This window comes from Aulonocara stuartgranti (genome assembly GCF_965226115.1).
Source record: "Aulonocara stuartgranti genome assembly, chromosome: 2".
Lineage (NCBI taxonomy): Eukaryota > Metazoa > Chordata > Actinopteri > Cichliformes > Cichlidae > Aulonocara > Aulonocara stuartgranti.
The window spans coordinates 11,143,984-11,171,828 of record NC_138940.1 but is presented as its reverse complement, the minus strand read 5'-3'; the positions used below and the strand labels follow the sequence as shown (position 1 = coordinate 11,171,828).

General features: G+C 43.1%; 1 protein-coding gene across 2 annotated transcripts in view; it reads left to right on the top strand.

Annotated features, from left to right (window-relative positions):
- Window positions 1-2,951: 2,951 nt before the first annotated feature.
- The window catches only part of dgkq (diacylglycerol kinase theta), a 33,083-nt gene continuing 8,189 nt past the window's right edge, over window positions 2,952-27,845 (top strand). The window contains exons 1-18 of one of the 2 annotated variants that reach the window (XM_082551128.1): window positions 2,952-4,322; window positions 8,695-8,774; window positions 13,798-13,897; window positions 13,992-14,077; window positions 15,681-15,806; window positions 16,951-17,104; window positions 18,447-18,524; window positions 18,681-18,772; window positions 19,643-19,857; window positions 20,212-20,302; window positions 20,462-20,516; window positions 21,673-21,734; window positions 23,297-23,447; window positions 23,669-23,707; window positions 25,153-25,268; window positions 25,498-25,649; window positions 26,745-26,893; window positions 27,021-27,199. In XM_082551128.1, the coding sequence (XP_082407254.1) occupies window positions 4,097-4,322; window positions 8,695-8,774; window positions 13,798-13,897; window positions 13,992-14,077; window positions 15,681-15,806; window positions 16,951-17,104; window positions 18,447-18,524; window positions 18,681-18,772; window positions 19,643-19,857; window positions 20,212-20,302; window positions 20,462-20,516; window positions 21,673-21,734; window positions 23,297-23,447; window positions 23,669-23,707; window positions 25,153-25,268; window positions 25,498-25,649; window positions 26,745-26,893; window positions 27,021-27,199 (2,151 nt within the window). In that variant the 5' untranslated portion in view covers window positions 2,952-4,096. The remainder of the gene's footprint in view (window positions 4,323-8,694; window positions 8,775-13,797; window positions 13,898-13,991; window positions 14,078-15,680; window positions 15,807-16,950; window positions 17,105-18,446; window positions 18,525-18,680; window positions 18,773-19,642; window positions 19,858-20,211; window positions 20,303-20,461; window positions 20,517-21,672; window positions 21,735-23,296; window positions 23,448-23,668; window positions 23,708-25,152; window positions 25,269-25,497; window positions 25,650-26,744; window positions 26,894-27,020; window positions 27,200-27,845) is intronic. The other variant, XM_082551129.1, reaches the window with a different exon arrangement.

Sequence of the window (27,845 nt, the reverse complement as noted above, 5' to 3'; positions counted from 1 at the left end):
TGATAACAGACGATCAACAAGGTTTTGTTAAAACGAGACAAGGCTATCATAATATAAGACGTGTCCTCAATGTACTTTATGAGAAAAACAATAGGGAGGACACTGCGCTGCTATCACTAGATGCGTGCAAAGCCTTCGATAGAATAGAATGGAATTATCTCCTGCAGGTGCTCCCCAGATATGGACTAGGTGAAACATTCCTGAAATGGATCCGATTATTGTATACACATCCAACAGCACAAGTTTTAACTAATAATAACGTATCAAAACCCTTTAATTTACAGCGATCAACCAGGCAAGGCTGCCCTCTGTCACCAATTCTCTTTGTGTTAGCAATAGAACCTCTGGCCATGGCTGTGAGAGCAAATGCAGGAATATCAGGGATAAGAATTGGAGGAAGAGACCATCTAATTTCTTTATTTGCAGATGATATTATATTTTTTTTGACTAATCTGAAAGATAGTATCCCTAATTTAGTAACATTAATAAAAACATTTGGAGAATTTTCAGGATACAAAATTAACAATTCTAAATCAGAATTAATGTTTCTTAATGAGGAAGAAAGAAGAAGCCCTGTGGTGGCCACCCCATTTAAGACAACTACAACAGGCTTTAAATATTTAGGCATTAGGATCACTCCAAGCCTCAAGGACATAACCTCAATAAATTATGATCCCCTTGTAGGAGAGGTCACGGAAATGCTAAACCGTTGGACAAACCTGCCTGTATCTATGATAGGCCGGATAAATATCCTAAAAATGACAATTTTACCCAAATTTTTATATTACTTCCAAACACTTCCGTTGCCCCTACCAACTTCATTTTTCGACAGTTTAAACAAACTATTTAACCAATTTATTTGGAATAATAAGAAGGCAAGGCTCCGCTTACAACTACTTTACTTGCCCTATGAAAGAGGAGGTCTCCAAGTCCCCAACCTCAGATGGTATTATATGGCTGCCCAACTAACATCAGCCACCCATTATTTCTGCCCAACAACACCTCCAGCCTGGGTTGACATCGAGCAAAAATCTGTTCCAGATCTTCCCTTACACACTTTTCTATATTCTTCAGACACTAAGATATTAAAAAAAACTACAAGGAACCCTTTCTTGAAAAATACAATTATAATTTGGCATGCAGCTCATAAATATGTGGGCGATCCTCCATCGCTTTCGCAATTTACCCCTATTTGGGGAAATGAAAAGTTCACGCCTGGTAAAAGTGATGGGGGATTTAAAATATGGAAAAATAAAGGCATTCAAAAAATTAAAGACCTATATGCAGATGGCATACTGCTCACATTTGATCAGTTGTGTAAAAAATATTTAATACCCCCAAAGCATTTTTTTAAATATTTACAATTGAAAAACTATTTGTCATCAAAACTGCAAAGGATTGCTGAACTTCCACCATTGACAAAAATAGAGGAGGTATGTGTTAAGAATACAAAAGGGAAAGGTTTTCTCTCTATATATTATAATTTACTGATGCTTTCCTCCAAAGACTCAGCAGCAGATAAATTGGATGCTTGGAGAAGGGAGATCCAAGAGGACATAGATGAAAATGACTGGAACCAGGCTTGCTTAAAAGCACAAAAACAAACAATAAACACACGCTTTAAACTACTGCAATATAAATGGCTCATGAGAACCTATATAACACCTGTCAAGCTTCATCATATGTCCAATGATATTCCGGACATCTGTACTAAATGTCTAGTTGAAAAAGGAACTCTTCTTCATTGTCTATGGGAGTGTCCTAAAATCCAGGACTTTTGGAAAGATGTTATCAAATATCTGTCTGAAGTGTTTAAGGTAAAAATCCCTTTAATAGGAAAACTCTGTGTACTTGGAATATATCCAAGGGAATTTAAGCAATCGGGGAAAAAAACTAAATTACTGGACTACGGACTACTTCAAGCCAGAAGAGCCATTGCGCTATGTTGGAAGAGTATGGATGCTCCCTCCATGGGACTCTGGAAGAAGGAAATTGCAATCTCTCTAGGCCTGGAAAGACTGACATATATTGCCAAGGGCAAACAATGGGACTTTGTGAATATGTGGAAGCCATATATGACTATTTTAGGGAGTGGAGGTGAAGGACATTTATGAACAAAAAGGAAAAGAAGAAGGACAGGAGGGGAGAATCTTGTCTATCCTAACCCATTGTATTTTTGTATTGCTGTGAGAACTATGCTCATTTCTACATTTGAATGTGATGTAGGCAGGTTTGATGTATGGATGGATGTGTGAATGTGAGGGTGTTCAACATTTGTTTGTATTGTACTATAAAAAATTTCAATAAAAATATATGGAAAAAAAAAAAAAAAATGTTGTCCTCGTGTCTTTTTAAAGCAGTGCCTTGCCTGCTGTCATTTGGAATCTTGCATTTGTTCTACAAAACATGAGAATTTGCTGAGAGCAAAGAGAAGGACAGATGAACACAGACAGAGATTCTCAGATGTATTTGTGAGATTACTAAGATGTTGGCTTCTTTTACAAATGAACTGAATTTAATTAAACCACCTTAAGCTTAAAGAGAGAATCTCTCACCAACTTTTAAATGTGAAAATGGTCTACAACCAGCTCAGAATATTTAACTATACGTTCCATTTGATTTGGTGTTTTAAAAAAACAACTCTTATTATGGTAAGTAACCAGATGTAATTGTTGAAAATTACACATAGTTACTTTTTGCCACTGCCGTCACTTAACGAAGCAGTGCGGTACACTGCAGCCTTTGTTATTTTGTTCTTTAATATTTTCCGTGGTTCTCTAAATCTTGATTTTTTTGTTCACCTGCAGCTTCTTTACTTTTACTTTAAAACTTTTGCACCACATCAAAGCGGATGTTTCAGAATCAAGCCTTCAGTGAGGAGACACTGAAGCCGAAATTTGATCACAGACTTTCACTTTGCATGTTTCGTTCTCATAAACTACTCAACGTGAAAGACTGAGGAAGAGAGTAAAGAAAAAGAGGAAGGAAAAAAGCATCAGGAGGAAGGAAATGAGATAAGAAATAAATGCTTTTAGGAAACCGTCATTCAGTGAGACAGGGAAGAGACTCTGTGATGAGGAGGTAGGGAGGAAGCGAAGGAGACTAGGGAAGGGGATGAAGCGCAGGGAGGAGGAGTAAATCAGTGTTGGAGACTGACGCGGAAGAAGAATCAGCCTCGGAAAAGGAAGAAGAAACCCGAAATGAAAGCAGCCCCCCCGTCAGGGGGACTTCACACTTGTTGATTGTCGTCGGTCTCCAGTACTGAGGCGCTTTTTGGACTTCTTTTCCACCGATTTGTTGTGTCTTTCTGTGGGCTTGGACCGGCTGTTTTGGGGGTGCCTGGCTGGCTGAGTGATCGTTGAGACTGAAAAGATCACCCATCCATTTCACAGACTTCACGCTGCTGCGGACACACTCGGCATCCAGTTCTGCCCGATCGATATTTCATAATTTATTCATCCACCTTCCTTAGCAGGGAGCTTCGGGAAAGTGGCCGAGCAGGGCGCCCTGTCCTCCGCGCTGCGCCGCTGGGTGGCACCGCTGTCTCCGGGCGGAGGGTCTTTCTGATCGCGGGGATCGAGAGCAGCAGACGCCGTCGAAAAGGATCGAAAATCCAGTATTAATCTCTCACTGGAACAGCTGTCGTGTAATTTGGAATAGTGGCTGGTCGATAAATGTGCAGGGAGTTTGTTTTTTAACGAGCCTGTGAGGCGGGATTCTCAGACAGCACACCGACCTCGGCGCCCTTTCCGCCGGGCAGCACCGCTGGCTCCAGCCGGTGCGATGACCGACCCTCCACGGGGCGACACCGACGTCACAATCGCCATAAACTAAGCCGTGAACTGGTGGCCTGTTGTGTGTTTTAGGACCTGGATAATTATCTTCCAGAGCGAGGGGGAAAGTCCAGGACACACACCGAGCACGGCGCCCTTTGCCGGGCTGCGCCGCTGTGTTTGGCCCGGTGGGATGTCTCTCCACTACGGGTGAACTACTTCCTAGACATCCAGCCCTTTTGGCACCAGGAGTTATCGCAGGGCGAATCCCGTGTTGTCGCCCTGCTGTTGGGAAGTTTTTATAAGAGGGGGGGCAGGAGGACATGGCGGACTCCGGCCGGCCCAGACCGGCGGACCCTGATGCCGCAGAGAGCCGGACAGCGAGCCCGCTGGCCGGGAAGAAGAGGGCGCAGCAGTCCCCCGGACTCCGGTCCAAGTACCAGAGCTCTGCACCGGGTCACTGCTTTAAGAAAGTCACCCTGACCAAACCTACCTTCTGCCACAGCTGCAGCGACTTCATCTGGGGGATCATCGGCTTCTTGTGTGAAGGTAAGACAGCAAATATGCTTTATTTATCGGGGTCATTACTTATGCACGAGATCAAAGTTCAGCTCGTGAGCTTCGCAAGCGCACATGCGGTTCTCCCCGCGGGAACCGAACCAAGCCTGAGCTGAGGTGTGTTTAACAACGTGATGAACCCGACTTACACCGATACCTGCCCCGGACACGGAGCTGATCCGCTTGAGGAGGCCAGGCTGGATCCCAGACCGTATCCCAGTCCGACCTCAGGCTGCAGCTGGAAACTTTTACAGGATAATGTGTGGTTGCTCTAAAAGTCTGTCTGCATGCACCAAAACATGCAACATCTGCAGTTAACCAACACAGACAAGGGCCCATTTGTTCCCTTTTTCCTTTCCTGTTCATTTTCTTCCTCCTTTCCTTCTCCTTGCCTCCTCTTTTCCTTTCGACACATCTTAATCATGAATTGGGAGGAGAATCAGAGAGTACATCCAGCACACCAACACAATTCAGTCTGCCCAGTAACACACTGGTTTTGCATAGTGTGTATGTGTGTGCACTTAAGTGTGTGTGCATGTCTAAAGGAGGCAAAGTGTCTATGGCACAATTGGAGCTTCAGTCAAGTCGTGATTTACTTCCTGTGGTTGTCATGGCAACAGGAGACTGGCAGGGATGCTGGTTGTTGGAGGGGTGTGAGTGTGTGTGTATTTGTGCGTCTCTGTGTGAGTGAGAGCAGAGACCATCCTCTTCATCACAAGCAGCATCAGATGCATTAAAATGTGCAGCAGCGCTTCTGCTCGCTTACGTAACCTTTCTTCTTTAAGCCGTCACTTGGATTAACACAAACCAGTGATGTCATCAAATTGCCTAGTCCGCTGCGTTGTTAAAAGCCCATTTTCATGTTTCCCTTTACCTTTATGTAAAAGGTGAACCGAGTGGACTCTGACCTCCGTAGTCTTTAGTATAGAGGTCACAAGGTCAATCAGGTGAGCTACAGCGGCGCCCTGGAGATGACTTCTTAAACCTGCATTTGTTTTAATGGCCAGTGGGGAGGGGGTGGGGCTGCATGACAATCACAGTGATGGCGTGCAATCGAGTGAATAAGACATCAGTCACACAAGCTTGGAGAGCGGTGGAGTGGTTGATGGCTGAAGCCTCAGTCACACAGGGCTGCAGACCAATCAGTGACCCCCTGGCAACCACCTGTTGCTAGGGAAAAGCATGTATTCTCCGACCAGTTGGCCAAAGCCTGGCTGTGATTGCTTTGGTAGCGAGGATATTGCTGCAGTCACTGTTTGATGGACTTGTGCATAAACACTGCCCAGCTGCTCAGGAGCAGGAAACTGGAAACTGTGAACACAGGAAACACGGGCTGTTTACCTTCAGAATAAAAGCTCACCTTTTCAAACATGTTGGCTTCAGCGTTGAGGCACAATTTTAATTTCTGTTTACTGCCGCTCGGCATGTAGTTGGCGAGCGTTTGCAGACGGACGTGAAACCTGCTGGCAACCACACAAATCATCCAGCTTCACCCAGCACGGGCCAGCAACCTCCAGGAGTCGCCGCCAACCAGTCACTGAATGCACGTTTCCATAACAACCAGTGGTCTTATCACGTCCAGGGTCATTATAAATAATTAAAGTTGACATGAAATAACATTTTTGTTGAGTAAAGTTTAAACAAACGTAGAGGACCTCTTTGTATCTGTTTGGTAAAAAAAACTCTGTAGATGTTTAAGGAAATTGATGCTTGGCTCCTTTGACCTTTAACCTCAGTGGACTCTTTCCTGATGAGTTTGTTGTCTCAGTCACTGTTTTCAGCTTTTATTGAATAAAACATGAAGTTTATTTTGTAAAGTGGGGTCCCATCAGAGTCAGAGAGCAGGATGCGTGTGGTTTACTCGGTTTCTCAGTCACATCTACCCCTCGCTTGCCACAGCCAGTTTCAAAACATCAAGATGGCTGTAGAACAGGACTTCACCAACCGAAGGGTGATGTCACAATGGCCACATCCGTCTTATATACCATATATGTCCGTTTACGGCTGTGACTGCAGCAGTAAGTGAGCTAAAAGCAGAAAAAATAAAGTGAGCACAGAGCACAAAGGGCAGCCTGGATTACTGTACATACACTGAGCTCATTATGAGAAACTGTGTGTAAAAGGAACGGCCACTGCTGGGACAGGAGTACAGATCAGAATAGATCCCGTTTTGGTTACGTATCTCGGTGAAAACACGGGGCCGCGACGGCGGCTGTTCCTTTGTGACCAGAGCTGCTGCGAGTGCTTATCACGCACTGCTGTAATTTACATGTTTCCAGCGGCAGCACCGCCAGGAGCCACGAGCACCGACTTCTTATAAAAGACGGTTGCAGCCACCATGTCACACACAGGTTTGCACGCAGCATTCAGGAGCCTAAACTTTGACCTTTTGGCTGCTACCATGTTAGTTTGTTGGAACAGATAGAAAAGCTATAAAAGAGCAGGACACTGATCAAACGTTCAGGCTGCAGAAGGGTTTTTTTTTTTGTCTGTCCAACATTTAAAATAACTGACTGATTTAAAATCAGTCAGTGAAGCTGCAGGAAGCAGAGAGCGACTGTCTGATAAGAGTCAAGTATGAATGTTTGGATTGACATTATCATCAAAAATTCATTCAAACTGCTCCTCATCAAACACATTAAAGTTTTAGCTGTGATATCGTGGACTCTGAGCAGTCATTGCTGAGTCACCGGCTGTGAGAAAGTGCCTTCATCGGGGCTGTTAATGACCCGCCGGAGCTCCTGGACAGGAAAAACCTGACTGATCTCCTCTGGCCTCGGTCTGCCACTCTGTGCTGGTTGTCTGGATGGTGTGCACAGACGTGCTCGCCTGCAGCAGGTTTTATTGTTCAAACTGGCCAGAGTGAACATTTGAGGTTTACCACAGTGTGACAGCACAGGCAACAACACGCACACTCACTAAATGTCACTTCAGCACACACAGCGAGAGCGGACGAGGTGCAAACGTGACCAGCAGTCATCCAGCTGACAGCTTCCTTTCTTCTTCCAAACACATTTTTATTGTTCGCTCTCACGGTGTCACGGCTCCACGCCGCATCTCTTCCACCGGGCGCTCGAGTGAAAGCGTTCTTATCTGAGCGCTGCAGGGCTGCGGGGTGGATGGGCGGGTGGAGTATTGGAAGTAAAAGCAGCAAGAACAGATCAAAGGTTTCTGCTTTTGTTTAACTCTATTTAACTCGGCTGAATTTGGAGGCAAATACAAGTCAGTACCTGAACTCTGACCCCCTCAGAATCAGCTGATGTTTTTTTATGTGCAATATCTTATTTACTAAAGCAGCTCAAAGGTTTACCCTCATAGTGTGAGTATTTTCAGAGTCGCGGGCCTGTGAGGGACACAGAGGGTCCAGATTTGATGATTTTTAATTGTTTTCAGCATTTTTGAGCTCTCATAACATCAGGAGATATCCACGAGGTTATTTGAGGCCTGAAAAACAAATTTAAGTTGGGTAAAAAAAACCCAAATCAACTTTTTACTGATGGGAATCACCAGACACACCGTACATTATCACTGTACGACTGCAATACTGTCAGTTATTTTTTTGCTTTAAAAATTGTGAAGCACAAACAGACCGAGTTTATAGAAGGAAGGAGGTCGCCGTCCTGTTTTTACTCGCGTGATGAGCTATTAGCTGCTCTGAATTCAGACTTGTCTTCGTCGAGCTCAGCGTGTCCAGCTTTGGATGGTTTTTCAGTTGTGGCAGTTTGACGTAAGGCTATCTGAGGACACTGGTGCATGAGACGAGCCCTCTTGTTTGTAGTTTTATCATTTGGTGTCCATCTATCCACACGATATGACAAAATATCACGATACTGTGCTGATTTTTCTTTTACTTTTTATCCACTCCAAGCGTCACAATCTGAAGACAAAATCAGTCTTTTTGTTCGGTGCCGCTTTGTCTGCCTGTGAGCATCAGTATCGTATCATAGTTTCAATAAAAGGCTTTAAAAGTTTAACGTCAGGCAGAGGAACAGAAACAAGCGTTGGTGCCCTGCATGTCCGAGCTGCTTTCTGAGAAACCCCCGAGGTGTGCTGGAGGTAACGTCAGCTGTAATGAATTAAGAAAATCGTGCTCCAGGTGAAAGTGATGGTTTGCAAAATTGCACTGAAACTTTTTGAATCTGTACCTGTTTAATTCATGCCGTGCTTTTTTATTTTTTTTTATGTTTGTGCGACGGCTGTATTTGTGTTAATGCCTGCTGCACACACGGTTTACCACTGAGATGCAGAGATTATCATATAAATATCATAAGAAAAAGCATCTCTTTAACAACAACTCAGAAAGCCGAGAGAAACCCCGACAGTGTTAATGGTCTCTGACTGTGCTCCTCTGTCTCCTCCTCAGTGTGTAACTTCATGTGTCACGAAAAATGCCTGAAGACGCTGCGGAAGGTTTGTTCCTCCATGACTCCGTCTCTGGTCCAGGTGAGTATCCAACATACGCTCATGCTCCAAACTCCAAATGAGCCAAAATGCGTCACTACAGACACGGGACAATGTTGGCCCGATGCGTCTGGAGTGGGAGCAACGAGAGTAAAAACAGGAGGAAGGTGCTGTGTGAGAAAACAGAGAATTTACATTTATTTCACAGCCAGTTACTAGTCCGTACAGACATTTGCACATCTATAAAACCTTCCTGCATTGAGAATACAAAGCAAACGTCGCTACAGGATGTTTTCTGTAACATACACGTGGTAGTTGGTTCGGATTGGAACCGCACCGAGACCATCTCCTCCAAAATGTCTCAGTGTCGTTGTTTTGGTTCGCACCCGTTTTAAACAGACTAAACACTGCAGGTGAGGAAACACCTTTACTTTAATCTCTGGACCCCAGTCCGGGAGCCAATGGGACGAAGGCAGGGATCCCCAGACGTGATGAGATGGGGTTTATTTTTACACCTTGCAGGGCTGAACTTCTTTAGGCATTACCCATCAGAGAACGAGAATGCAAACACGATCAGATCAGACATCAGCCGGCCTTTAACCGACCAGCTCCCCGGTCCAAATGCAATTATGCTGATGTGCTCAGCTGAGAGTCTGGTGCATTTACTTGTAGAAAGTAGGCGCCATGTGCGCTGCCTCCTGCACACTACACCCATGCATCCACCCGCATCTAAACCACACAGAATATTTCCAGTAACATGAAAGCATCTGAAGAGGACTATTTCCTGCTCGCTGCTGCATGTGAGCGAGGAAAACTGGAGAATATTCCAGTCTGATTCTCACAAATGTGTCATGAAAAGTTCAGCTGCGAAAGTGGCTTTATTGTAACCTCTAAGTGAGAACTGACTTTTTATGTAATTGTGCAAACAGGAGACTAAATCACACTGTAAGCCACAATAAGACTAATAAGCTGATGTTACACGGTTACACGGTATACCGTGTATACACAGTAGGTTAGGATCTTTGGCTTTGTGTTCACAGCTTAAAGAAAAGTTCAAATATTTATTTAAACTAACAAGTAAACAGTAATTTAATATTTCACAATAAGGATTTCCAGCAGTCCATGTTTGTCAGTCCGCACGCTCAAGTGGTTCAGAGTCGCTTAAGTTCAGGTGTGTGTGTGTGCGTTTGTGTATAGCATTTATTGTTAGCAGTACTACCCAGGTAGTGTGTTATATTGAGCTCTCATAAGCCAATCTGTCCAGAAGCAACGCAGCTTGCATCACAGGTGGATTAATTTGTCTTACTCGCACAATTTCATTTGATTTAATTCACATTTTCTCGATTGTGAACAGCGGCCACATGAATCCACCACTTACTGAATTGCGAGAATGCAACTCATTGCTACAAAACGTGGCTGCAATGTAATTTATACAAAGACCGCTTGTACAGTACATTAAACTTACTTCCTAGCTTACTTAGTACTTAGAAGTACTTCCTTCCTACTCTAAGCTCACAAGTAAATAAAAAAAAATAATAATACAACACTTAAAAGAAAACTAATAGAATTTACATACTTAGCTAACAGGACTTAGCTAGCTGTTAGCACTTAGCTAACAGCTAGCTTGTTATGCTAATTATCCTTAAAAATAAAAACAGAGGTATATCTGGATCAAAACAAAAAGTGTTCTCATTTACCAACAAGCAGAAGAGTAAAAGCCAACTTTGTATCTTCAACCATAACTTTTTAATCAGGACTAAAGAAAAAAAAAAACTCCAGATTAGTTGCTCCAAGAAGCATAACTAGCATCAACGTTGTTCTCCTGCGCAACTCAAATTCACAAGCACCACACAGTGTCATAGTGCCACCTGCTTGCATTCCTTGAGTTAATTTTATCAGGCAATTTTTGTGAGTTAGGGTTGAAACAAAATGCTTATTTTCAAATCCGGACCTGAACCTCTCACAGACCACCTGTCCACTCTTTAATAAGTATGTCTGTCATTGTCTCAGGATCTAAGTGACATTCAGAGCCCTCAAAGAGTCTGTTTACTGTAAATAACAGTTTAGAAACCAAATCAGAGCAGGGATTTAGCTTCTGCTGTGGACTTTATCACTCTGTATTGTAAGAAATGAAAAGCTGCAGAGACTTCATTGCACTGAAACAAGTGGATAATTGTGCTTCCAGTGAAGGTGACATTCTAGAAATGGCCCATGGTGAGTGAACAAACTCTACCCAGCAGAACAAACCAGACATAATCAGCCAACAAAGTTATAAAATGAAAGCAGCAGACCTGCTTTGTTCTGTCAGCTTCACAGTTTGCTCTCCAGCCCTTCTTTTTATTGTCTCCTTCACTTTTGCCGCCTCGCTGAAACGCTACACACGCGCCGACACGATGTTTATCGATCAGCACAGCACTGATCACTGAGCTTGACTAACTGCTGCACCGATCAATAGCCCTGCAATAAACACGAGCAGGCGGCAGCAGTGGTGTTTTCTCCTCACCTGCTTTTAATGTGAAATATCCTCAGGCTCCTTATTATTGCTCAGGCAGCTCTTGGGTCAGGTTTAACTAAAGAGCGTTCAGTATTTCTACCCTCCGACCTGACAATTGAATAAGCAGGTGAGTGCAGTAGTTCAGTCCTGTTTTTTTCAGCTAAGACAGCTAGCCAGGATAAAGCCATACCTTCCGGCTGATGTCTTCGAGCGTATCATCCACCTTTTTCTTACTTGCAGATTGGACTACTGCAATTCATTGTATTATGGCCTAGATCATGCCACCATCCATCGCCTTCAGATGGTTCAAAATGCTGCTGCTCGCCTGCTAACTGGTACCAAACGGAGAGAGCATATAACCCCAATTTTAGCCTCTTTACACTGGCTCCCTGTCCCCTACAGGATCCAATTTAAACTCTTACTTTTTGTTTTTAAGTCACTCAACGCCCGAGCCCCCCCCTACTTGTCAGAGCTCCTCTCTGCCTATGCTCCAGGAAAACCCACGAGATCTAGTTCAAAACTATTGTTGTCCATTCCACGGACTAACCTCAAATCTCGTGGTGATAGATCCTTCTCTGTGGCAGGTCCCAGACTTTGGAATAGTCTCCCCTTTAATATTAGATCTGCTCAAACTCTTGAGCAATTTAAATCTTTACTAAAGACACACTTTTACGCTCTGGCTTTTAACACATTATGACCCAAGCATTTTGGATTTATCTGAATTAGTTAGTATTGTTTCAATTCTTCTATTTTATTGTTTCTATTGTTATTATTGTATTACACTGTAGTTTTTAATTTTATTGTTATTGTTAAGCACTTTGTGCAGCATCTGCTGTTGGAAATGTGCTATATAAATAAATCTGACCTTGACCTTGACCTTGACCTTGACAAGCAGCAGCTCCATTATAAGCACAAAAACGGCACGGCACAAAAATAATCAAACAAAACACAAATGGAAAACAACAGCTCAGAGTGTGGTCTGTGTGGTGCTTCACGTAACATACTTTCACTAGACACACTGAAGTGTGATCCAGGAAGTCCAGTTTGGAGGTTTGGACACCAAAACACTCAGCTTACAGAAATATGATGGACAGTTACCAGATTATTATTACAGAAACCAAAACCTGAAGGCAGCAGGGCCCCTCAGAGGTTTCCTACATGACAAGTATCATCATGATCTTCTTATCACCTCTGATAGTCGACTGGTATCTGTGCTCAGTGCAGTGTTTGATGTTGCTGGTCACAACATTGTAATGAAGAAATTAGAATACGCAATTAGCATTAAAGGAAACGCACTCTACTAGTTTGAATTGTATTTATGGGATACTTCCTGGTATTTTGCATGCAAATTTTGTTGGAGATTTCCTCAATCACCTAAGGGTCTGTGCTGAAGCCAAACTTTTTACTTTATACATGCTTCCCTAATGTAATATTATTAGAAAACTATATATTTCTATGTAGATGATAACCAGTTATATTCATCTATGACATCATCTGACACAAGTCAAATTGTATTTCTCTCGATAATGAAATGTCGAACAGTAGAGATGTGCCATAGCAGAGTAACAGAAATGTGGTTTTACGTACATTCGGTACAAGTTTAAGATCATCTGAATCAGCATAACAAAATAATATGGTATCATCTGCGTATAACTTTACATAACACAGTGTCATCAATATAAAAACTGGAAAAACAACTGAACCCATAACTGAGCCTTGTGGGACACCGTTAAGCATTAGTTATCATTAATGTCGCCGACATCTCTTCCCAGCTCCACGGCTTTTCAGGGGCAAAAGTTTAAATAAAGCTCTAAAAAAATGTCATATATAAACATCAATGTGCACACACTAATAATAAGATAATGTGTAAGTAAATGATTAAAGCACATTCGTGGAGTAGAATTAAAACTTAATGTAAATACACTGTGAGCTGCCATACGGCTGCGTTCACGTTGTTCTGGGGTGTTTGGCTCTCTTGGATGTGATGCAGCTGCAGGCCTTCACTCTGCCCCTCATGTTTGAATGTTATCTTCTTACATAACCTGTCATGCCGCTTCAGTGGTGGCTCATTATAAATAAAGGATTTGGAAAAATGCAAAACTATAACAGATCCCTCTGTCCTGACGGTCTCTTTATTCATTATAAACATTTCCACTCGGTCATTACAGTAAAGTACACAAGCGACACTGAGCGAGGAGCGTTAAAGTGAAGGAAAAACAGAGCAATAAAATGCATTTAATCATTTCTTTTTAAGAAATGAAGAGAGGTCATTGGATCAAACATGGCAATTACAACAACAACAACAAATAACAGCCATGATATTTACAGCAACATTTGTAAGTCAACATAAAAACTGCAGCCAACAGCTGTATTTTGATGGGGACTATTTTAATCAGAGGAGCAATGCAGATTTACAGACTGTTTGGAGCAGCAGGAGCAATGTGCTGTTTTGTTTTTGGGATTTTGTTTTTTTAATTAAGCTCTGTATTCATGGACAGCCAATAGGCTGGAGGCTCAGTGTTGCGTTTACTTTGTCTGTTTGTTAACATACACTGCTGCTGCCCCCTGCAGGTGCCGGTGGCTCACTGCTTCGGTCCCGCCGGTCAGAAGAAACGTTTCTGCTGCGTCTGCAGGAAACAAACAGAGGGAAGCACGGCGCTGCGCTGCGAAGGTCAGACCAGCACCATCACCAAGTAGACCAGTGGATTAAATCTCATGAGTGATTTTTTTATTAGCGTGTGTGTGTTTGCGTGTGTGTGTTTCAGTGTGTGAGCTGCATGTCCACGCTGACTGTGCCATCTTCACCTGTGCCGACTGTCGCAGCTGCCAACTGGACGGGATTCTGGAGCAGGTATCGCTTTAAAAAATATCAGTATAAATATAAAGTGTTTCCAACAGTAAGCTGGACTAAAACTACGTAGGCCAATGCTACAGTTTTCAGTCTGACCTCATGGGGGCGCTACTGCCTCATGTTTCTTGTGCCTAAACTCGCAAACAGTGACACAGAAATGTCACTGAAGATGAGGACTTTCTCTATGACGTTCACAATCAGATCATAAAAGGGCCGAACCAGAGAAGTTCAGTCAGTTTGGTTAACAAACGGGCTCTTCTTAACTGGCACAGAGATGCTGTGTTAAGGCCGTGTGTTATGTTGTAATGCACAAAAACACCACCAGAGGGCAGGCTCTATAGGTGGAAGATGCAGCTGAGCTCAGCGAGCTGTGAAACATGACTGCTGGAAGTAGTTTAGAGTAGACTCCAGCTACGTGATCTATCAGTGAGCCGTTTGGCACATCGATCGCTTTAATAATTATTTTAGGTAGTTTAATAGTTTATTCTGATCCCTCACATCCATAGCTATGACGACTTTATTGTAGATTTTTATTGTATTTCTTTTTAAAATACTGACTTTGTTAGAAGTAACACAAGGCCTCTGAATTTATTCTCTTATATAATACCTGCTGCTCTCTGGTGCCAGCTGAACCCTCAGCGTCCACTCATCTCGCGGTTTTGGTTGGTGCTTGTGCAAACCTGAAACTGTGTCTAACTCAGTTAAAAACACAAACAGGAAATAAAGCAGTCGTGGTGGTCGTCTCAAAGTGTTCTGCATCAGTGTTCTCCATCTCTGTGCTCCTGCAGTGAGCGATCACTGAGACGTGCTGAAATGACCTTGTCTCTCACGCTTCATCCCTTGCTTTGCACGCGAGGTTACCAAAAAAAACGGGCGCATGGCAGGGATGCTCTGTCCTCTGGCATCTGTGACATCATTTTTTGTGACAACAATGAAAACGATCAGTCACTCCTTGAACTGAAGAGCAGGAGCTTGAGAAAGTTCATGCATCAGTATTTTCCACTAAAGGAGAGGGAAGTGTCACCAAATGCAGACTTTGTGATTAAAACTGCTGTGAATATTGAAGTGTAATACCATGTGCACAAGATGAGATAGTAGATATTTCCACCTTAAAAAACGAAAACAAAAATAATTGATAACTGAATTCCTACCTGACAAATTTTCTATAGTTTGAAATGTAGGTAGCGCCCACTGTGCAGCTAGTCTACAATAGAAACTGGGCTCTGTGAAGTAGTGATATTGATCAGGTCCAGTCAGTCTGACTTTAATCAAAGACGTTGTAAGACACTTCAATGAGGATGTCTGCTGTCGGTTCAGTGTGTGTAGCTCGATCAAAACCCATCGATCGCTCACAGTCTGGATAAAAAGTGAAAAGCATGAAGCTGATCTCCTGCAGAGCTGATGATGGCAGACAGGCTGACAACAACCCCGGGAAGCTGTCGTCGGGTTTCAGCCCATCTATTCACACAGTGCACTTTTCTTTTTCGGTGCTTTCCTCCTCACAAATATGACATTTCATTTTTACATCCTCCTCAATTAGCTGCGGCTGATGGGGACTATTTTTAGCGCTGGACTGAAACTCATTCTTTTCTTTCTGCTCCAGGATACATACCACCACCACTGGAGGGAGGGAAACCTGGCGTCAGCGGCAAGGTGTGAGGTTTGCCGGCGTTCGTGCGGGTCGTCTGACGTCCTGGCAGGGATGAGGTGCGAGTGGTGCGGCATCACGGTGAGAATCAGCGAAAAATGTGTCAGTGTTGATTTCCTCTAGGGTGGGGTTTAGGTTGGGTTTCAAGCAGCTCAAGTGCTAAAACATGCAGTGCCTCTAACGTCCAGCAGAGGCTCCAGTCCAGTCATGACACCTGTACAGTTGATGAATTAAATTCCATTAAGGTTTAAAGCTTCACCCCAGCTAACTGGAGTCCCTCCATTCCCAGACTATTCTCTTCCTAAATTTAAATTGAACCTCTTTGAGATCATTTAGCTGTCTCTGGTCCTGGTGATACAGAAACTGTTAACAAGTAAAGGTGATTCCTGAGTCTCCACAGATCCACCTTACCCCATAGACCAGGGGTGTTGAACTCCAGGCCTCGAGGGCCGGTGTCCTGCAGGTTTTAGATCTCACCCCGGGTCAACACACCTGAATCAAATGATTAGTTCATTACCCTCTGGAGAACGTCAAGACATGTTGAGGAGGTGATTTGACATTTAAATCAGCTGTGTTGTAGGAAGGACACATCTAAAACCAGCAGGACATCGGCCCTCAAGGCCTGGAGTTCGACACCTGTGCCTTAGACTGTATATATAAGTTTCTGGACTCAATATGAAATTTCAGCTGTAGTTTTTTGTGACCTCTTTGGGAACCAAGAGCACCCATATTTGGATCAGAGGGTGGCATGCGTTATCAGCTAAACTACCAGCTAATGCTAACTAGCTTGGTTATCAACCTAATTTACTTACTTAGAAATGCTCCAAAAGGCTCCAACAGCACAAACACAGTCCAGAGGTGCAGTTCAAGTGAAGCCCTGCTAGCAGCTAGCTGAACTGTCAGTCAAAGAGGCCACGCCCCTAATAATGTAAATTTTAACACTGTACAGGTGTTATGAAGGGGGGATTAGCTACAGATACTAAAGCAGTGTGTGTATCAGGCTGTAAACGTGTCTATTTCTGCTGTAAAGTTTTAACATGGAGTCTGTGGGGACTGACTCGCTGCTGGAGCCCCTTGTGGGCGTTAGAGGAACTGCAGGTTTTGGATTTGTCTTCCACCCTCAGACGATGAGGCTGATAAAACTCTGAGATCACGGGTGTTACATGATGTTTCACTTCCCTGAGCTTGGTGTGTGTAAAGTGACATGTTGCTTTCCCGCCTGCAGAGCCATGCAGCATGTTACCTCGGCATGCCGGCAGAGTGCACTCTGGGACGTCTGCGCTGCATGCTGCTGCATCCGGCCTGTGTCCGCCTCGACTCCAGAAACTTCAGCAAGATGCACTGTTACCGCATCGCTGAGAGCTGCAGCCACGAGCTGGGTATGCACACAGTGAACCCCGCCTTACAGAAAATGTTCACACTTCAAAAAAAATAAAGATTTACATCATCGGGAGTTAATGGGAGGCAGGTCTGCACAGCAGGAGTGAAACAAACACACATATGCTCCTCCAGACCACATCCTTTGACGCTACTGACACAAACTGTGTGAACCGCAAACGCTCGGCTCGTTTCCTGACAGCTTCACTGCTGATCTGAGCTGTGAAACTGAAAAAAGATGTTTTTAAAGAAGTCAGGATGTGAATAGTGCAGACAAACATCCAAACGCCGAGAGCTGAAACACGAGCCCCTGCAGGTTTCAAAGGGCCAAATCGCAAAATTCACAAAAACACTTCAGGGTGTTTCTGTTTTCCAGAGAATTCTTCCAAAATAAAACTCTTAACAGCAAAACAAATCAAAGTCAGAGCTCAGGAGGCTGCGCGTGAAGAAAGGCAGCAAAGTCAGAAACAACCAGAGTTCATTTTCATCCTCCAGACGATCTCCAAAGTCTCACAAGATCTGAACTCACTTTTCTACTCTGTTTGTAGAAAGAGTTGAGACACTGGAAATTAAATACAGAATTTGATGATTTTAAAATCTGTATTTTATTCACAATAGAACACAGAAAACATATCAAATGTGTAAACAGAAAAATAAGATATGAGCTAAAACTCACAGGTTGGTGAATCTCTGCCCATCGTTACTTCTGAGAAACTCTGCCTCTCTAAGATGCTCTTCTTATACCCGCTGTTTCTTTTTAGTATTACTTACGTTTCCAGCCTTTTCTTGCTGCGTACCAACATTTTGAGACTTGTTTCTGCCATCAAATTCAAATTGAGCTTATAATTTTTGGGAAATCTCTCAGTTTAAACATTTGTTCAATTGTGAATAAAATATGGGTCTATGAGATTAACACATCATTGCTTTGTGGTGGTTGGTGTTGTGCTTCTATGCTGAAACACCAACTGTTGTGGTGCTGTCAGAGTCCTTTTGTATTTTTTAATTGATTGCTGATGCTTTGAGTTGATGCACCTGTATGAAAGGTGCTGACAAATAAAGTCAAACAACAACTAACAGTAATAAACATGGAGCTGAGACAGACACAGCGGCCTCCTCACAGTGATTGTAAAGACGTTTGTCTTTTTCTTTCTTGGCTGGTGATATTCTATTACTTGACAAATCCACAAACTAAGATTTCAGACGTCAGGCTCTAAATGAGAATAAGGTGAGCTGCTGATCTGGGTCTGTTTCAGGTTGTTCCAGCTTGTTGAAATCTGATCAGGAAGTTCTGTGTCCAGTAAACTGTCTCACCTGACCGGCTCTTTTCCTCCATGTTTCCATTAGATAACTCCGATGATGCTGATCTCTCTGCTGCAGCAGCGCCAGCATCCAAAGACGGTCAGCCGGCTGCCTCAGAGTCAGGTCGGTTCACCGTATGTCTGTATACAAGCTCCCTTTGTGTTTCAGAGGTTTTATTAATGACCGACTGGTGGATGATACAGCTGTGGAATAACATTTCTGCTTGCAGATGTTGCAGTCACATCTGGTTGTGTCTGGTTTGTTTACTGTGACCCACAGGTAAACAGTTTCTCAAGGTGTTTGATGGCGACGATGCAGTCAAGCGCGGTTTCTTCCGACTGGTCTCAATCACAAAGAATGAGGAAGTGGTGGTAAGGGCTCTGCTTCCTCCCAAAAACCTGACACACACACAGACACACACACACCAAGACAGGTACTACTACCTCTTCTACCACCGAAATCTCACACAACTTTCATGGAACACAACTTTCAAAATAAAAGCAGTGAGCTATAATTCTGTAAAAGCTATTTTTAGTAATATGACACAGAATGGTGTCAGAGGAATATCCCGAAAACCGTGACTAATCTTGCTTCTCAGTAAGACTGTGTCTAACTTTGACCTTGGTTGGATTTGAATATTAATTAAGGAAAGATTATGAAATGAAAAACCAGGATTTACATAATTAAATAGTTACAGATATGAAAGGCTTAAAACCCCCAAACTTATGAGTAAAGTCAAAATTATGGTGTAAATGGTTTAAAAACTTTTCATATACAAATTAACAATAAGTTACAATAAAAACAAATCAAAATTTGACTCAAACTTAAAAGAAAAAAACAAATCAATAAATTAGAAGATGACAAATGATAAAACTAAAAAAAAAATAGTCAAATTTCTTTGATTAAAAAAAGTAAGAATTCTTTAAAAAAGTTTAAATTTTGTCCCAAAAACAGGAGAACAGTCAAAGTTCAGATTTTAAATCTTAAGTAAAATAAATTAAATAAATAAAATTCATAACTGTCAAATGAAAAGTCAACATTAGGTACAGCAATAATTGAGAATATGAAAAAAGATTATGAGCTAAAGAGTAAGGCTTTTAAGTAGTGACAAATTGAAACCAAAATAAAGACTGTAAACTAGAAAGTGAGTTAAATGCCTGAAAAAATATACTTCTTTTTAGGCATTTAAAAAAACAAACAAAAAACCCCCATAGCTCTATGATACCTGTGTTGTCCTGCAGGAGGCGGCGCTGAGGGCCTTCTACCTCCCCGACGACCCTCAGGACTTCGAGCTGCACGAAATCGGCGGCCCGCAGCGTCTGCACAGCGACGACATCCTGAACCGCAACGGCAGCCCGGACAACAGGAACTCGCTGAAGGACGGAGGCGACTCGTGGCTGCTGAGGGCAAAACCCCGAGTCACTGAGGTCATCAAGGTGTACACTGACTGGCCCAAGTGAGTTTAGTCAGGACTCTGTCCACCACAAGAAAGCAACCTTTTGTCATGTACTGTGTATAAGAGATGAACGTAACCACTGTGATGTCACCCACTGGTTGAATCACGAGGTAGCCCCGCCCACTTTGATTGAATCAAAATTTCTGACATGATCATCGTCCTGTATATAGTCCTTCAAACGAATGACTAATGAGACCATAAACGTGTACAGCCACAGTTGTTTGCAGCCAGAGGAGTCGCCCTCTGCAGGTCATTGGATTTAATGCATATTTAAGCCCATCAAACCTGGAAGCTACGTCCACCGTTACACATAGAGTCCCTGGTTTTTGTCAACTAACTGTTTTTGTGTTTCAGGTCAGGCGTTGCTTTCATTTCGGTTTCCGTCTCAGACAGCAGCACGACGTCCTCGGTCCTCGCCGAGGTTCTCAGTAAGCTGGACAGACAGGTAAAATTACAAGTGTTAGACGCGTCCAGGCTAATATTAATGCCTGAATGAACATGAGCAGGACATTTGAGCAGTTTATACTTCAATCGGCAATTTGAGCTGTTTATGTAAGTTCAGCCCTGAAACCACTGATGGTGTCAATGATATGTGCGGTTTCAGGAGGAAGATCTATCAAAATTCTCTCTGCTGGAGGTCTGCATGAGCAGCAAGCAAGGTGAGAACTACCCGCATGAGGAAAAACAAAATCACATTTTGGTGACTGTGAAGAAAAATAACCCAACCTGCAGCTGACCTGGAAAACGAGTATGAGCACTGCGGTAGAGCACATATTAATGCTGACACGATGATGATGCGGTGTTATTCATATGTCCCTATTACATCGTTTATCACTCAATCACGGGCCTCTTTTCTACAGCTCGACCAAGCAGGACCAACTACAGGAACCATATTGTTCTTGTACAGATTTAAATCTTATTTTATTATCACTATTAATAAAAACCATTCATAGATTTAAGTTTTTAAAAAAAAGCTTTGTCTAGAAAAACAATCACTGATTTCAAGCTTTTCATAGAGTTCAGCATTCTGATGTATGAGCCACACCTATACGTCTACAATCTTTTATTTAATACTTATTTCTGGCGAAACTTTACACCGGAGTACCAGTATGAAGGTCAGAAATTGCAAGGGTAAAATTTTAATTGCAGATAGTTTAGATTACAAATTTATTTATGGTGAGAAAAAAAATTTAAGTCACCGATTAATTTAATATAATATAATATAATATAATATGATATGAATCAGGTCTTACAATCTTACTTAAATCTTACTTTGTACAGCCATTAATAAACAATTATTGAAATAGTTTTTTAAATAGGCTACGCCCATATTTGTTGCATTTCTGACCACGCCCCCTATTTTGAGATTGCCTTTAAGCCACACCCAATACAGCTTTTGATTTTCTTTTGTTTTATGTTAAACTTACTTTTTGAGACGCTCAGCCAATATCAAATTTCAGCCATGTTCTCAGAGAACATGCACGATCACAATGAAATACATTAGGTCTCTAGAACACGTCAGAGTGGGGTTTTTTTGTAGATCCATTTTTGAAGTGGTTCGTGGTCAGCGTGGAGCTGCTTCTGGCCCATGAATATTTTCAGCTCAGTTTAGTGTTTTGAATACTTCACCCACACCTGAGCTGCACACAGTACAAGCCGCTGTCATTCTCTTCATTTTAAACATTACGCACCTTCTTCAGCGCTTCTAAAACCATAAACCTGGACCTTAGAGCAGAGCGTGGAGTCTTGCCATGCTCTGCAGAAGCTCTATGTGATACCGGAGAAGGTCATGACCTTTCTGTCTCTGTCATCCAGTGCAGAGACAGACGCTGACTCCTCAGGAAAAGCTTCAGGACAAACTGCGGGAGATCAGGAAGGTAAGAGGACAAACAAGATTTCATGAACTTTCATAAATGCCAACGCTGAGAATAAGTGATGCATTTAATTGTTGCCTTTTGCACATCCAAAGATTAGTGACTAGCCACGTGTCTGAGGTCAGATTATATGAATATATTCGATTATATTCACCAAGTTAGGGTAAGGTTTTGGTAGCGCCTGCGTGTCATTCTGTCTGTAAACACGATAGCACAAAATTTTTTGAATGAATTCTGATAAAACTCTGTAAGAGTGCAGAGTGGGCTGGTGTTGGCGGTCCATTAGAGCTTGGCTTACATCCACTGAGGTCTTTAACTTCATGATTAATTGGTGGAAAACTGACTTAGAAAACATGGTTCAACATATAGAAGGTCTCGTCCAACATAATTTGACCTCTGACCTCTCCTACAAGGTCAGTAGATTGATGTGAAGGTCACAGTGGTAACAGGAATATTTACAGCTTTCTAAAGCTACGTTTCCATTGTTGATTGTGTTTATGGTGGAGTGAGTACTGTCAACAAAAAGAGGATGAGCTGCATAGTTAAAAGTATTCTGCAGTATAATGTTGTATAAAAAGTTCTGTTTATTGTCCTGTTATTTACAAATCAGTATTTATTATCCGTTACCAGCTCCTACATAATGTTTGCTACGCTCACCACAAACCTCTTGAAGTATGTTTCATAAGAACAAAGAAAAGAAGTGTTTATGAGCGTTTACAGCTCAAACACAGCATGAGGAAGAAGTGCACCGCAGCCTGCTGATGCTTGATGTGTCGACAGATTTAGCCACACTGACCTCGGGGTTGTTGGTACACAGCATCGTTTCACTTCTCTTTTTTATTTTGATTATACGCTTTTAACACCCAGCTTTAGTCTGGAGTTTAATTTTAGTTACTGTAGTAACTCTGACAGAGACACGTGTCACTAAAATAAACATCACTTTTTTTCTTCTTCTTTTTTTTGCATTATTATTATTATTATTATTATTATTATTATTATTACTTTAGTTGCAGGTATATAAGTCTGCTAAGCTGGATATCCGAGCTGCAAATATAAACATTTTTACAGTATAAAAATAATGGTTTCTGCAGAGGGTGACACTCTTTGGTTTCTCTGTGGCAAAGCCGCCAGCATCAGTTAGCTGATTCTGCTTCTTTCGGCGTCTCCTGCTGTGCGTGGTTAGGATCTGCAGTCCTCGCAGGGATTTCAGTCTCCTCTCGCTGTCAGACGTTTCCATGTGTTAGACAAACGTGTTAACCACTCCACTGTGGAGCCACTCGTTATTCAGTTTGCAAAATTCATCTGCAGGTGTTTACATAATCTTTTATTTTGTCTGCATGTTTTCTGTTTTTGTGACCATCGAGAGGGAGAGGGAGGGGAAACGTAGAGATGACGGGCAGGTAAAGGTCGGGGACTCGTGGTCTGCATCCTAACCGCTTGCCTCGAATTCAGTGAGCTTTGTGGTCATTCCTGCGTAGTGCCTCAGTTAGATCGTAACCATAATACAGAATAAAAAGATGGTGGACGCACCCTGACGTGGTGATGTGGCGTCGCGCTATGTGCAGGTGTCTCTGCGGCAGATGAATCAGACTCGGTTCTACATCGTGGAGAACAAGAACCGGGCGGTGCGGGTGGAGCTGCTGATTGGAGGGCTGCCCCCCCTGCTCACCACAGAAAAGTACACGCAGCTGATCGAGGAACACCTCGCCATCAAGAGTGAGTCGCTTTAAAAAACGCATGCTTTCCTTCTGTGGCGCCCTCTGGTGGGTGGATGTGAACCAAACGTGATTAAAGCGTGTGACGAAGTTAAAAAGTGAAGCTCTGTTGTGTTTTTATTCAAACCGAAGTTTTATGTTCAGGCTCATTTCCCCTTAACTGTTAATTTCAGGTTTAATTCTGCCGCTCTGACTCACCTGTCCTCCTCTTCCTCTCTGCAGGTCACCTGGTCACCATCAGCAATTTCTATCTCAATCAAGGTGAGTCGTCCGTCATGAAAGCAGCCTGCTGGGCAGGTTTGAGGACACATGTAGTCTTTCCTGGCCTCCTCCTGCTCAGATCACCTTCTGTAGTTTTCACACTGGTTCTGTCCCACGAGGACTTCTTGTGTCCTTATGGGTAAATAAATTTGAACACATCTTACTGAATTTATGTCAGAAGAAATCTGTGAACTGCAAGCTAACCATGGTGAGAGTGGGAAGCAGGACTCGAGCGTCGCCTGATGGACAGAGACGGATAAATACATGTTTCTAAAGAGGACGGGACTCTCTCTGAAATGCGCTGCTGTCCAGATCAGTTAAATGGTCTTCCTGACTCACTGACGCTCACTTATGAGGTGTGATCAGAAAGTTCTGGGGAGTTTTCCATAAAAATCTAAAATCTCTTTTTCAAGGTCATCTTCAGGTGCAGCTGAACTCCTGTGGTTTGTTGAAATGGTGACTCTTCAGCTGTATTTTTCTCTGTGCTCAAAGGTGCAGTGAGGTAAACCTGCTGAGCAGGTAGGGTGCGTTGAACACTGCGTTGAGTGGTGGCATCATTGGCGTCGTTTCCTTCGGTTTTCTCCGTCAGAAGTCTGTGTTCGCTGTGCAACCCTGGGGGACAAATATTTAAAGAAATGATGATAACGCTGACGGTCACACTGCTGGCCCGATGAACCTCAAAACCATGACTTTGTATTATTTAAGAGCAAATTCTTTCTGATCACACCTGGTTTCCTGTCTCAGTGATGAATGTTCATATTTAACACAGTCAGAGTTTCTAATGATGAGCTCAGTGCGTACAGATCCCACAGCTCAGCCTTAGTATGCTCTAAACACTTGGTTTCAGTTGGCTTTTTGTACCATTGGCTCTATATGATGTCACAAAGAGTTATATTCCTAATATGGTCATCTCAGACCTACATGCTCCACCCCCTTCTGTTTAAACCTATAAGGTATGGCTGTCTTAGAAGGAAGTTAGCAGCAGCTGATTTGAGATAAACTGAGGGTCTGAGACATCAAACTCAGATTTTTCCTCTGTGTGTGTGTGTGTGTGTTGTAACAACCCTTTTGGGTTATAGCACCACTAGGGGGGGTTGCCCTACTGTTGTAGTAGTTGTGGGGGTCTCCTAGTGGGTGTGTGTTGTTAGCGGCAGCCATTCCATGCTGCTCATGTTCCATTGTCCGAGGAAACACCTTACTGTTGTAACGGCCTGGCGCCGACGACTACCGAACCCCGCACATGTATGTATGGACAGAGTAGAGCCGTGGAGACCTGGCTTGTATGGTCTTATGTTGCTGATAATGAATAAAGGTCTGTTGTTTAATTTAATTGACTGGCTTCGAGTTATCCGGCTAACCTCCACACCACATGCCCGCTGGACCTGCTAGCCGCTCCTTCCTTGCCAGACTGCTGTTACAGTGTGTGTGTGCGTGTGTGTGTCCAGGTGCGGTGGTGTTGCAGATCTCGTGTTTCGCTGAAGCGGAGAGGATCTACATGCTGACTAAAGATACTTCGATCAACAACAAGACGCTCACCTCGCTGGTCATTCCGGCGATCACGGTAACTGTTGTTCAAATACGCCTCATTAAACTCAGGCTCTGCGAACACACTCTTAGCACGAGGAGTTTTTTGGTGTCTTCTTACCGAACCGAGCAGATGTAATGAGGCTGCGGTGCTTAAAGAGCTCCAGGAAAATCTCTGGAAACAAGCACACTGAATAAAACCATTCAGCTTCCAGATGTCTCTTACCTCTGCCCAACATCTCACCAGCATCGGGTTTTCCTTTCAGCAGAACACGCTGGGAGCAGACGTGTGTCCTCTGCTGGTGTTTGTCAACCCGAAGAGTGGCGGTCTGAAGGGGAGAGAGCTCCTCTATGGTTTCCGGAAGCTCCTGAACCCTCACCAGGTCTTCGACATCATGAACGGAAGCCCGCTGGCCGGGTGAGGACAACAGCACACCTCCTCGGTGAAAGCAGAGGATTTTCCGACGCCGTCACTACTTATTTTATAGAAAAAATCATCACTGTAGACACAGCAGTGGGTTTGCAGTTAGCAGATCTCTTCTGATTTCTGGTGAACTTTTCGCCTCACTGGAACCATAACCAGCAATAAATTTACTTAGAGACGAATTATTGTTATGTACCCCTTCATAACACCTGTACAGGGGGACGTTATATAACTCACCTTACAGTTTAATTATTAGGGGCGTGGCCTCTGTGACTGGAATAAATGTGCTGTTGGAGCCTTCTGGAGCTTTTTTAATGCAGTTATCTGACCAACCTGCTGTGAGGTTAACTATTTCTAGGATTTTATTTGGATGTTTTTTTTGTTTATCTGTGTCGTGTCTAATTCAGCTAGCTATCATTAGCTGATAACTTAGCTCCACTTCTGGGAGCCAAATATTGAGATAATATTAAGGGTTCAAAATGGTGGAAACCAGTGGGTTTCACATGTAGTGTGTGACACTTACTGGCAAACCTGGCAACATTTCCATCAGTATGCTGCAGACCGGATTTATCACCATCAAAGTTAAAAGGTGATACAAAATGACGTTTGCCTGTTTATTTATGATGTTATTGTTATAGTTTGTTAGTAATTGTTTAGGTTTTAACCTAATTTTTAAAATTTGAAACAGAAGAAAACTGAAGTGGTTGTGCTTTCTAGAAAGAGTTGCAAACAACCTCAACGCCATGCAGAACAACTGAAAATAAATATAAGACTGCAGGGGGATGCGACAGAGTACAAAGAGATGAGAAATTACCACAAAAAAGACACAAAACAGCTAACGAGAGCCACAAAAACCATTGCCAAGTAACATAAAAGCATCTCACGGAGCCACAAAAAGCTGAAAAAAAAAGCATTGCAGATTCAACCCAGCAGCAAACAGTGAGGCTGCTTCCAGTCTGGGCAGGTAGTCTGTGGAGGGGTACCAATCTCCTAAAGACATTTGTGAAGTTTCAGTCGGTGTCAGAAATGTTCACCTCGTTTTAAATTGTGGTCATCGCAGTAAAACTGTCTCTACTGTTCGTTCTGCAGCCTGCACACGTTCAGGGAGGTTCCCCGGTTTCGGGTGCTGGTCTGCGGGGGCGATGGGACGGTGGGCTGGGTGCTTGGAGTGCTGGAGGCTGTAAGGCACAAACTGACCTGTCGCGAACCGCCCATCGGCATTGTACCACTAGGAACAGGTGAGACCAAACGCTGCTCCTTTTATTTGTTTTCTAATGCAGAGACGAGTTCCTGTTGAGTCGATTTGGGCACTTGGCAGTTTTTAACTTGCTGGTAAACAGTTGAGTTTGATTTGTGTCCTGTCAGGTAACGACTTGGCTCGTATCCTGCGGTGGGGTCCAGGTTACAGTGGTGAGGACCCTTACCACATCCTAGTGTCGGTTTATGAGGCTGATGAGATTCTGATGGACCGCTGGACCATCCTGCTGGACGCCCAGGATGTCTCAGAGGATGGCAAAGAGAATGACTTCTTGGAGCCACCCAAGGTCCGATCCAAAAGCATTATCATTATTAGATTAAGAGATAAAACATAATTTCCAAAAACCTGAAACATGTTCGTGGTCTAGACTTTACAACCAGGCAAAAGTCCATGAACTAACAATGGTCATGGTTAGTTCAGATGCATCTGTAACAGCTGGAACAAGAAGTTCCACTGACTGCTTCCCGAAAGCCAATCAGCTGAAAACATCCTGCAGTCTGGTCATTCTCCTGATGCCAGAAGTGAAGTACAAGCTTGTTGTTGCCATTTGATTCAGTTTCAGCTGCTCACAACTTTCCTTTCATACAGAACAGAAAGGATCTGGACTTCCTGGGAGTTTTGTTCATGTTAATTTGTTCCAGCTATCAGCTGAACTTTGGAGGGAGGTGGTTTTTCTCCTGGTGTGTAGAGGGGCTATGATGTCATCCAAAAACACTCCACTGATGTTTTTGCACAGCTGATGCCAGAGCGAGTTAGGAAAAACCCATAAACCCAAACAAACTGTTTGTTAATTTTAAGGATATCTATGAACTCCACAAGCTACGGTAGTTTCCGCTGCCAAGGTGGAGCCCAATGGTGGTCGATGATTGTTTGACAACAAGATTATGCACAAATTTCACAGAACCCGAAGGGAGGTGGACAGGACACCTCCC